Genomic DNA, 11,678 nt, shown 5'->3' on the forward strand with positions numbered 1-11,678 from the left:
TTGCACGTCTTTTGCCTCAAATAGACGTTGGAACCGTCGATCCAAAAATACCTGCGGGACAGCGCCGGCCCCGCCGACCCGGCCCGGTAGATCTCGGGCTTCCTGTGAATCCGGGGCCAGGGGCGGGCGTGCGGGTGTTTAAAAAGCAGGGACCGGCGAGTGTGTGCGAGAGAGTAAGTGAGTGACTGACTGCAACTGTGACAGTGACAGTGACAGTGACAGTGACAGTGACAGTGACAGTGTGAGTGAGTGTGCGCATGCGCCGCAGGTTCGCTTGACGCACGGAAGCGGCCGCTTTTCGTCGGATCATGGCCCATCAAGGGTTGGTGAAGGCTTCTTCTCCATGCGGGTTGCGACAACGGGTGAGATCGGCGATTGGGGGCGGGCTCGGTGGGAACCATTCCGGGGTTACGGCCCTCGCTCAGGACAGAAACAAAACAATAAATTCTGTGCCGCGGGATTATGGACCCGGCTTTCGGCCGTCCGTCTGCACTCGCATCACATCACACTCGCAGTTGCATGGGAAAAGGGTCTTACGCCAAGACCCAAGTCGTGGTCAAGCTGGTCATCTCAGATCGAGATGATGCAGACAGTTGATCAGCACAGAATTCCACTTCTGAGGGAGGGCCTCTGCAGCGTCAGCACGGTCCAATCGCATCTCGATTCAGAACACCAACTTTCGAGAGAGAAGAGAGAAGGGGAAAGAGGCCCTATTGAAATCCACGAGTTGCATCTGCTGCTACTACTACTACTACTACTACATGAGCCCATATGTGTGTGTGTGACCATCTTTCCAGCCTGAACGCCGTTTCGTCCCTCTTTGTCTCAAACCAAGATTTTTCCTCAACTCGGTTCTCATCTGTCATCCTAACTCTCACCCCCTGCCTATAGTGTTGTGGCTTCCCTGATAAGATACAGCCCCGACCTAGATATTATTCTCAACCAGTCTTCTTCTTCTTCTTGGGTCGCTCTTCCTCTTCCTGCTCCTCTTCCTCCTCATCACCGTCGTCGTCATCATTGTTCACGCCGCTGTCAGCATCACTGCCAGAGCCAGAACTCTCGTGGTCGCTGTCAAATTCTTCCGCCACGTCGCTGTCGCTGTCGGCCTGGAAGTCTTCGTCGACACTCTCCTCATCCTCATCGGCAGAGCCTCGGTCAGCCTTAGCCCCAACAACTTCGTCTTCAGAGTCGTCCATATCCTGCTGGCGCAGGGCGGCGGCCAGCATGTTGGCATCCTCGTCGATCTCGTTCTTAACCCGCAGGCCCTTGAGCTTGAAGAAGCTCTCGAGAGCCTTAAGATCCTCACGACTAATGTTGCTGAACTGAGACGAACCGGCGCCGTTCTTGAGAAGGACAGTGATGTCAAAGGTGGAGAGGGCGGAAACAGCACCGCTGACACGGGAGAAGGTGACAGACTGGGTCTGCTCGTAGGCGATGTATGTGGCGGGCTTGGGGACGAACATGAAGGCCTTTTCCAGGCAGTACAGGGAACCCTCGCTGGCCTTGATGGAACACTTGATTCCGTATTGGTTCCGGTGTCTACACACGAGTTAGTACGGGACAAAGGTGGAAAAGGGGCTGGCGATGCATACGTGATAAAGTCCTTGGCAGGGGACGAAATCTTCTTGTTGGCCAGGCCACGGAAGATCTTGGCCACGACATGGTGCAGGGGCTCCTCGTAATGGGGCTCTAGCTTGTCCTGGTACTTGCTCTTGAGCTCTTCCTCGTTGAGGTTGAGGTCGATCGTCACCTCCTCGTCCTTCTTGAACTGCATCACCACAAAGGGGTAGCGGGTCTGGCCCTGGCGCAGAGGGGGGTCGAGGCCTATGCAGAGCATGCAGTGCGTCTCATCGGGCTTGGGAAGCACCATAAACTTCTTGATGGCCTCGTACTGGATCTTGTAGTCGTATGTTTTGCCACGAAGGCGGAACGAGGCTTCGTACATGTCGATATCGAAACGACCTCTGGGGGTGAGATGCAGAACATCCAGGAAGGTGGCAATGGTATCGCCAGCCGTCTCGCCAATCTCAGCCTTGTCGATGAGCGTCTCATAGAAGAGGGCAGCCGCATCTTTGACCTCCTCGCCGTTCTCGCTGCCTGCGTCCTCACCCTCCGTCTCCTTGCGGGTAGCGGTTCCGGGGATGTAGAAGCGCATCTCGACGAGCTGATCACGGCCAGCGGCGGCCTTGGTGCCCTTTGCGCGAGCGCCACCCAGCTGGGGGTTGGCACCAGTGTCGGCGGCGGCGGTCGGGGGCAGGGTCATCTCGACAGCGACCTCGTTTCGACCGGCAAGGTTGGTGTTGCCAATGTCAGAGTAGGACAGCTCAAAGGCCGGGCGGTTCTGGACGCTAAAGGTGAGCTCCGATTTGGAGAACTCGGCCTTGCCCCAGTTCCAGCCGCGAAGGGCGTGTTCCTTGTTCTCGAGGGCGGTGCTGTACCAGTTCTTGAACACCTTGGCAAGGCGGTCGTAGTCCTCCTGCGAGAAGCCGTCCAGCTGAATGATGCCGGAGCTAGCGCGCTGGAGGATCTTGATCTCGTAACCCTTCGCAGCGCGGCTCCATTGCGCGGCCGCGATGTTGGCGTGGTCGAGGGTGAAGGTGTCGCCGCCGCTGGAGGGCTTCCAGCCGAATCCCGTCTCGGCGAACCTGCACTTGCCGCTCTCCTTGGAGAGGTCCAAGTAGATGTTGTCGAAGCTCTCACTGCGATGAACGGGTCATGGTTAGCTGGGTGCTGACGGCGGACAATCGTCACAGCCTGTCTGGCCTTGCCTGGTCTGGCCATGGTCGCTGTCGCTGTGACGACGGGGAAACAGAAATTGGGCATCGGGAGGTAACTCACATGGCAGTCATGACGACGGCGGAGCTTCAAGAGCCAGATGTAGACGGGGAGATAGAGAGGGTGGTGAGAGGAGGAAGAGTGGAAGCTCTGTTCTCTCGCCGTTGCGACGAAGATGCGATCAGACCAACTCGAAATTTGAGACGTACGTAGAGAGCTTCGCGGTCGGCGCGCCAAAAACACGCGCCGCCAGTGCAAGCAGCGCTGGACAGCTGGGCTAGCGCGCGACCCCCCGTGAAGCACTATAACCCGCCCCGGTACGTACCACACATATGCCGGTCACAGGTGCGAGATACGCCCGTTTGCAGGGGACGCTAGGCGCATGAGCCACTGAGACCGAGATAGACTCCGGTGGAAGAGGTACCTGCGTGCCTGGCGTCCGCCCCAGTAAATTCGCGGATAACCGCCAGACCCCAACGTATCTGAACAGTCGGCGGGTCACATGGGCCGCGCTGAGACGCCAGGGTATCAACGGATGCCTGTCTGCAGCCTCTTTAACGAAATGCGTTAGCGCCAGGCTCGGACTCTTGTACTTCTAGCGCCACTCTCGTATTTAAAGATACCTCCCCAGCAACTGGCATCCCATCCCAACAGTTAGGCCGCTTCCGTCTCCAGGCACCTGGATACCTCACTTACGAACCCTTTCGGCACTGCTCCACTGGCGATAGCGCCCGCGTGCCAGATATGACAACATCGTTGGCTACCCTCCGCCTCTCTCCGTCGCTCCGACTCCGACTCTAGTCCTCGCTCTTCTTTCGCCTCGTCATCACCACGCTCATTCTTCCCCTTCTTCCCCATCACTCATACTTCCCTCGATACATCTCTTCTGCTGTTCCTGATACATCATCATCTCCTATGGTGCGCCCTGTCATGACATCCCATCATCCCCGGCCACCGAGCTCGAGGTGCGCCTCAGCCGCCAGAGTTTCCGCGGCGCTGCTCTTATCATTCCTCGCCTTCACCCCGACTCTCGTCTCCGCCGACAACAGCGCCCGACACTTGAGCGACGAAATCCTGCTGCCTCCGGGCCCAGCCCTCCCCCCGAATCCCGAGGCCCCCGTGCCCGCCGAACACACCTTCTCACTCCGACACATCTTCCACCACGGCACTTACCGGCATCCGGGGCTCCACCGGAAGAGGGACGTCGTCCATGAAACCTCGAGAGTGTTCTTAGCCGCTGAGGATGGCTACGATGAGCAGGAAATCTTCCAGCTCAAGGCCAAGAGCCGCGCCTCGTCGATAGAGCGACTGGTAGACCGGAGGCCTTCCATCGTGGACCCTATGGTGGCCGAGTCTCGGCGACAAGGTTACACGGCCGTCTTGGATGCATCGGCATGGACTCTCGACCAAGTCTCGTCGCCCGACATCACAGACAAGGAGACCGTCTTGACCCTTGCCAGGATGACCGCCAACGCCTATGTCGGGAATGACACCGACGCCGACTGGGAGGAAGTTGGGCCTCACTTCAACCGCACTGCCGACTTCGGATGGGAGGGCGATGGTCTCCGCGGCCACGTCTTTGCCGACGAGACCAACTCGACAATTGTCATCGGATTGAAGGGCACATCCATGGCCGTCTTTGATGGCGAAGGCACCACCACCAATGATAAGGTCAACGACAACCTCTTCTTCAGTTGTTGTTGCGCCCAACAAGGTCAGTGGACTTGGCATCAGGTCTGCGATTGCGCCACCGACACCTTCACCTGCAACAACACCTGCGTGGTCGACGCGTTGCGAGACGAGAACCGGTACTACACTGCTGCTCGCGAGCTATTTTCCAACGTGACGGAGCTGTACCCCAATGCCATGGTCTGGCTGACCGGCCACTCGCTTGGCGGAGCCGTCACCTCGATGCTTGGATTGACTTACGGCCTGCCCGTCGTCACCTTTGAGGCTGTCCCGGAGGCTCTCCCAGCTACAAGACTCGGCCTTCCCAATCCTCCCGGTGCCGACCCAAGGTTCCCTCAAGTCCGCGAAAATACCGGTGCATATCACTTTGGCCACACGGCGGACCCGGTCTACATCGGCACATGCAACGGAGCGACGGCTTCATGCTCTTTTGCAGGGTATGCTATGCAGACAGCGTGCCACACGGGCTTTGAGTGCGTCTACGATGTTGTTGCGGACAAGGGATGGCGAGTTGGCATCGGTACCCACAGGATTCGATCCGTTATTGATGATGTCATCACCAAATATGATGATGTCCCAGTGTGCCACCGCACCCCAGAATGTCGAGACTGTGGCGAGTGGAAGATGTATGAGAGCAACGGGACCGACAGCACAACCACGGCGAGCACAACTACAACCAAGACACGGACTCGGACCACTACCTGCAAGACCCCTGGATGGTGGGGATGCCTTGACCAGTCAACTCCCGGTCCGACTACTACAACTACGACGACTTCGACATCTACATCCACTTGCAAGACGCCTGGCTGGTTCGGATGCAAGGATCAGACCACGACGGAAACCACAACTTCTGAGCCCAGCGCCACGCCAACCACGACTTGCCACACGCCCGGCAGATTCTGGGGTTGTCGGGATGAAGTCCCTGAGGCAACCGACACCGAGCCTAGCCCTGTTACCCTTCCCTCCATGACCGGCTTGCCAACGGCCACGTCTACAGCGCCTTCCAGCACCTCGCCTCCAGAGCGCAATTGCCTTCGCCGAAGCTGGTTCTGGTATTGCAAGGAGTGGGATGGAGAAGAGTTGGAATTCTGGCCGGATGAGATGTAGGGATCCCAGGAGCTACTCGGGAAATTGGTATTCAACATATAGATCCTTTGGGGATAGGACATGAGGGTTTGCGATTTCAATGGCAGTTGCGTCCGGAGCAAGCGAGCTCTGTCGCAGACCTGTCTGGCGTTGGAAGTTTGGTTAGTTTTTGTCAAGGAAGCGGGATTTCACTTAGGGGATCATATCATATTCCTATTCATACATATACACATACACATATAAGCATAGGACGTGACCAGGTGGTCTCGGTTTGGGTTGGATTGGACAGGGGGCGTTGGATTTGATGAGATGAATGGACTACCAATGAGAGTGCCTGGTACCATTGCGAGCACAGATAGAACTCCCACTGTGGGGAATTCAGAGAATGACGAAGCCATGATGCTCGTTTCAAAAACTTTCTGTGAATCAGTTCCATATTTTGTAGTATTTGTGATGCCAAGAGTGCCCAATATGGTCAAAGAACACACCGACGTCTGCCCTGCACTCCCTCGTCCAAGCTTGGCCGAAACAAGATAGCATATTATAACTGGAATCCTTTCTGCATCGCTGGGAGACTCCGCTCAAATTGGGAATCTTTGGCTCACGTGTTAGGATCCTTGATGGGTTTGAGTGTAACTTAGGATCTAGACTAAGTATTAGTATCGAATGTTTTATATGCATAAAGTGTATAACATTTAGGATATTGTGTATGTTTATGCTCCCCGGGGCGTGCAAGTGGATGGGAAGGGGGTTGTCTTGACGGTGGTGTCGACTCTTTCTGCTTCAGGTGCTTCGCAAACCTGAGGCCGCTTCAACATGGGATATCCGTGAGGATTTCGGTTGGTGAGGACCAGAATAAGGTACAAAGTACTTAGTGACAAGCTCCTTTTTAACAAGAGATCGTTATCATCTTATATTCTAGCAATTTTCAAGATTTAGAGGCACTGGTTGAGTGGACACAAGCTGACAACGTTCGTCAATCTTCTTGTTTTTTCCAGTTGCATCAATTGTTCACTTGGATAGTTTCGCCAACGTCTAGTCCCTTTGACAACTGGGGTCCAGTAGCATGTACTACTTCATCACCACCTTCCAGGTCAGTAGGGAGGCATGGCGGAAAGGAAGATTGAGGCAAGGTTAAGGGCGGGGGGGTGAGAAAGGGACTGTGTGGTTTAATACCTTCTTACACTCTATGGGTTGGCACAAACCTTCTCAAACTACCAGCAAGGTGCGTCATTATTCACATGCTGCCATACCCAGGTACTTCTCTTACCTTTGTCCGTTTCTCTGGAACTGAACAATCAAGCATGGAGGTTACAAACCAAGATAGTTACTTCATTCAATTGCGGCGCTTCCATTTCCAGCCCTTCTCTTCCAACGTCTTTGCAGATGCTATATTACCCACCCCATTGTCTTCCCCTACCTTTGTGAGACATTCTGCTCTTCCGATGCGTCCATTCAGATATCATGCATTATGTGATGTCAGCAGCCGACATAACTGTCAGGACTAACGAGCTTGGTATTCTCCACACATAAGTATTTGGTTTCTTGGCTTTACTCAATGTCAACAGATAGATCAAAGTCATACAGTATTTTCAAACGATAGAGACAAATAGTAAGTGCTAGACCCAGCACCAGAAGAGACAGTAGTTGAACAATAAGGTTGTTGCACACTAGTCTTTGCCTTAAGATTCAATTCAACCCTTCTGGCTTCCACCCTGCTGACTTCATCCCTGTTTGTCTACAGTCAACGAACTATCTGAGTGAGCAGCCACACATAATCATATGCTCTATTCATAAAGACAATTGGCAATGTACGACCATATAAAAAATAAAAAAATGCAACCCTTAAAGTTAGTACTGATACCTAAAGGTTTACTTTGTATTTAAGTAATATTTTTTCAAGATAGACCTAAGGCGTAAGAGATCATACCATTTGACTCTATACATATGGCAGGTTATTGTTGATACGATTGTTGGTATTTTTTTTTACTGTTGAGCTTCTAGTCCCCCCTCTGGGGATGTGTGTACTAGGGCACCCTGCCTCTTGATACATATGGCAGGTATATTGATTTGCCTAGGTTTAGTTGAAGGAATTAGTACCTGTGTGCGAATAGCAATACTCATGCTGTACGTATAACCTTCCTAGTAAAGTTTCAGCTGGACTAAGGTAGTGGACCTAGCGCAAGCGCAGCCGCAAGTATTTCCCAAACTAAATAAAGTTCTGTGTTTTAATTGTAGAGTGCATATTCCCATGTTTCCTGTTATCAAGAATGATCCAATACTAGACATAAGGAGGGATTCAGTGCTGTGTTGGTGGTTGGTGTTGACCAGTACTACAGTAGGCTACCCGTGGCCCTGTGATGTCAGCGACCAAAAATTTACTCCCCACCACAAAACGCGTCTTCCTGCCACCTTCAACTTCGACCCAAAAACCCACCCACGAATCCACCAAAGCCGCAAACTTGCATGCGCGCAGGGCCATGTGATTTCCGAGCACTCGCCCTGGGTTCCAACAAGTGGATGATTTTGCGATGGAGTCAGAAGCTAAACCCTCGGAAAGGGACGACTCTCGATCCCCCGACTCGTCGAGCGACAGCGACAGCGACAGCGACGCTGGCATCGCCACCGGCCGAGGCAGCAATTCTGACAGCAAGACGAACACCGAGCCGCAGGTCCAATGGCTGGCTACGACGCGCGAACGCCGGTCCACGGCTGGCAACCGGATGAAGTCGATGCTCGCGAACGAGGAGCCCGATTCAGATCTCGAGCTGCTGTTTGCCGAGGACGAAAACGACCAGGGATTCACCGATGTCGACGATGACGGGTCCGACGTTCATATGGATTCTTCTTCAGATGAAGAAGACAACAATAACAACAATGCTGATGACGACCTCGAAGGCGAGAAGGAGCTGGAGAAGCAGGCCAAGGAGCGTCGAGCCGCCCAACGCAAACGCAAAGCCCAGGAAGCCATCCCCGTCAAATTTCGCAAGAAGGTCCGCATCGATCCCACGACGCCCGCAGCTTCCACGACGCCCGCAGCTCCCTCGCCTGCTCCCATGTCTACGATGCCCGCACCGCGGCCCAAGAAGAAATCCGAGCGCACCTCATGGCTACCGTCAGCCGCCGACATGCCGACCCGTGCCTCGTCGCGATCGACGACCCGTTGGTCCAAGGAGCAATTACACAACCAGATGGTGGAGCGCGAGGCGAAGCGGTTGAAGCAGCTGGCGCAGATGCAGAAAAAGGCGGCGAGGCTGGAGGCTCTTAAAAAACCGCCCATGACGCAGGAGGAGCGGCTACGCGAAGCGGCCATCGTCGAGAAGCGCAACAGCAAGAGCCTGAACCGGTGGGAGGTGGCGGAGAAGCAGCGTGAGGAGGACCGGCGCGCACGGCTGGCGGCACTCAACGAGAGGACGCTCAAGGGTCCCGTGATTACCTTCTGGAGTGGTATTGGCGAGTGGATGGGGAGGAACATGGTGGTAGAGGAGCCGGCCAAGAAGAAGAGGGAGAGGGTCGACAAGAACAAGGACAAGGGGAAGGGAAAGGACAAAGACAAAGACAAGGAGAAGAGCAAGAACGAAGGTGCAGAGGGCAAGACAGAGGGCAAGGAGAGTATCAAGGAAGTCGGCAAAGAAGATGGCAAAGCAGACACTCCAGCGACAAACGATGGAACTCTGAAGCCGAAGCCCGAGTCGGATCAACCACCACAACAGACGTCTCCGCTGCCCCCGGCCGAGACTCCGGCTGCTACTCCGGTCGCTACTACGGTTGCTACTACGGCGGACCCAACACCCAAGGAGGGCGATGCACCAGTTCCTGTCAAGGTCGAAGAGACTCCAGCGAAGCCTGCGGAGACTCCATCGGCGGTTGAAGCGCCTCCTGCGCCGAAGACCGAAGAACCACCCCGGATAATGGCGATGCCGCCTCCACCACCTCCTCCTATCGCCAGTGGCCTCGCTGCTCCAGCACCTCTCCCTCTGTCTCCGTCTCCTCCTCCCAATGGCCTAGCTGCCCCGACTCTCCCGACTCTACCTCCCAATGGCCTCGCTGCTCCAACTCCTCCGAACCCACCTCCCAGTGGCCTAGCTGCTCCCGCTCCTCCTCCGAACGGCCTGGCCGCACCAGCCCCTCTCCTTCCTCCACCGACCAGTGGTCTGGCTGCTCCAGCTCCAGCCCCGACTCCTACCTCTGCTCCTCCGGGCTCCCAACGATCCATCATGACTCCTCCATCAGGGTTGGCGCGCCCCCTGGAATCCAAGCCATCCGGTGTCCTCGCCGCGCCCATTCTCGCTCCCCCGCCAGGCATCGGCGTCAACGGCACTGCTCAACCCATGCTAGGCTTCAGCTCTGGCAATCTCAAGTCCAACGTCCTGGCTCTGCCGAATACCTCTCAGGGATCCGGTCCTCCAACGCTGTCTAGCATGGCGGCCCCGGAGAGACTCAGTCCTTCCATCTCTCTCGCCACCCCCGTGCCGCCCAAACCTACACTTGCACCTACACTTGCACCTACACCGTCTTCCACTTCCACTCCTACCTCGATCCCTGCTCCTCCTAGAGAAACGGACCTCCAGCCCATCACCAACCCTTCAGCTGCCCCAAACAAATCGGCTACCTCTGACACACCGGCACAACCACCCCAACCTCCACAGCCCTCTACAGGCGCCCGCAATGCCATCGTCTTCCAGAATTTTGATGAGAACGGGATCAAGGACCGCACTGTCCAGACCCAAATCATCTTCGGTCGCAAGATGACCAAGCTCGGCAGTAAGTTCCTCTCCGCCACCAAGAAAATAGCACCCATATACTAACCCGTTCCACACAGAGCCCTCTCCTGCACCTCTCTGCGTCATTACAAACCACCCCGCTCGTTACCGCGATCCAAAGACAGGGCTGCCGTATTACAATGCCTATGCCTACCGCGAGATTCAGCGCCTGTGTCGTGGTGAACACCGCTGGAGCAAGATCCTCAATGCATGGGTTGGCAGTGGCTCCACTGCCGCCCGCGGAGTGCCCGAGCGATTCTTAAACCCAAACAAGAAAAAGCCCGTTGACGAGAAGGCAAATGAAGAGAAGAAAGATTCAGATGGCAAAGTTATGGCAGAGAAAAAAAAGGATGATGGGAAAGCCCCTGAAATGAAGCCCACCGAGGTCAATCCTGCTGCTGGAGTGAAGCCCCAAGCGGTGAAGCCCACGGAGAGTAAACCAACTGAGGTGCAGGCCCTCGAAGTGAAGGCCCCTGAGGTGAAGCCGCCAGAGGAGGCAAAGTCTCTCGAGGTGACGATGACGGACGCAGAGGTGAAAGCCCCAGAGGCAAAAGCTCCGGGAGCAGCACTCCTCCCGCCCAAACCAGAGACAGCCAACCCGGCGGGTAAAGCACCTGAAGTGCCCAAACCCGCCGTCGTGTCCAATCCGTCTACTGCTGCAGCGGTAACACCAACACCTGTCACACCCCAGGTTACAGCACCTGAGCAGGCACCAAACCCCCCCTCGACCACGAATACTGCCGTTGTGCCGATGGAGGCAGCAAAATAAGCGGAGCCGTGCTTACATGATGTAAAGCGGCGGCGTGTATGAATAGATGTTGATTATCGGATAGATTAGAGAGGCAGGCGTATGTACATATAGATACCCACCGGTTTTGCACGTCACAAGACCCAATGGACGAAAGCGCCCAGAACAGAATAGGACTGTCTGTCTAGTTTGGAAATGATGAGAACCTCTACATTGGTATAAACTAGAACGTAAAATATTGCTATTTGCAATCCCCTCTACTTCTATTCGTACGCACACGATTTATGACCTATGTATTGGCACATCACGTTAAATAGTGTATACAACACCGACAGATAACAATAGCGTTCAAGTTGTCACTACCCAGGAGGGTTTGAGATATCTACACATCACATCACATCACCTTCGACATTGGGAACATTGAGTTTGTTTTGCTTCATGATTGCTTCATTCTTCATCTATCTAAATCCTCAAGACTCATCCGGAGTCAGATAAGCAAATCATGGCACATCCTCTCTTAATGCATTCTCAAAATTGCGTTGCAAAACATGTTTGTCACATCCCGTCTCCTTTGGACATCTACCCTCCTAATTGTCTCCCAAAGTATATGCCAATTC

The 11,678-nt window shown here is 54.7% G+C and overlaps 3 protein-coding genes across 3 annotated transcripts; 2 read left to right on the forward strand and 1 right to left on the reverse strand.

The window, feature by feature from the left end:
* Positions 1-735: 735 nt before the first annotated feature.
* On the reverse strand, positions 736-3,140 carry BGZ61DRAFT_460096 (uncharacterized protein). Its single transcript, XM_046246988.1, has 3 exons — positions 2,839-3,140; positions 1,593-2,699; positions 736-1,539 (listed from the first exon to the last, which is right to left on the reverse strand). Exons 1-3 carry the CDS (start codon positions 2,847-2,849, stop codon positions 939-941), a joined length of 1,719 nt encoding a protein of 572 aa, XP_046098572.1. The 5' UTR covers positions 2,850-3,140; the 3' UTR covers positions 736-938.
* A 236-nt stretch (positions 3,141-3,376) lies between these two features.
* On the forward strand, positions 3,377-5,965 carry BGZ61DRAFT_460099 (Alpha/Beta hydrolase protein). Its single transcript, XM_046246989.1, has one exon. The coding sequence runs from the start codon at positions 3,691-3,693 to the stop codon at positions 5,569-5,571; it is 1,881 nt and encodes a 626-aa protein (XP_046098573.1). The 5' UTR covers positions 3,377-3,690; the 3' UTR covers positions 5,572-5,965.
* Positions 5,966-7,976: 2,011 nt separating this feature from the next.
* Positions 7,977-11,291, forward strand: BGZ61DRAFT_111555 (YL1 nuclear protein-domain-containing protein). Its single transcript, XM_046236935.1, has 2 exons — positions 7,977-10,314; positions 10,373-11,291. Exons 1-2 carry the CDS (start codon positions 8,082-8,084, stop codon positions 11,080-11,082), a joined length of 2,943 nt encoding a protein of 980 aa, XP_046098574.1. The 5' UTR covers positions 7,977-8,081; the 3' UTR covers positions 11,083-11,291.
* Positions 11,292-11,678: the final 387 nt, after the last annotated feature.

The sequence above is a fragment of the Ilyonectria robusta genome, assembly GCF_021365365.1.
Source record: "Ilyonectria robusta strain PMI_751 chromosome Unknown BGZ61scaffold_24, whole genome shotgun sequence".
NCBI classification, from domain to species: domain Eukaryota; kingdom Fungi; phylum Ascomycota; class Sordariomycetes; order Hypocreales; family Nectriaceae; genus Ilyonectria; species Ilyonectria robusta.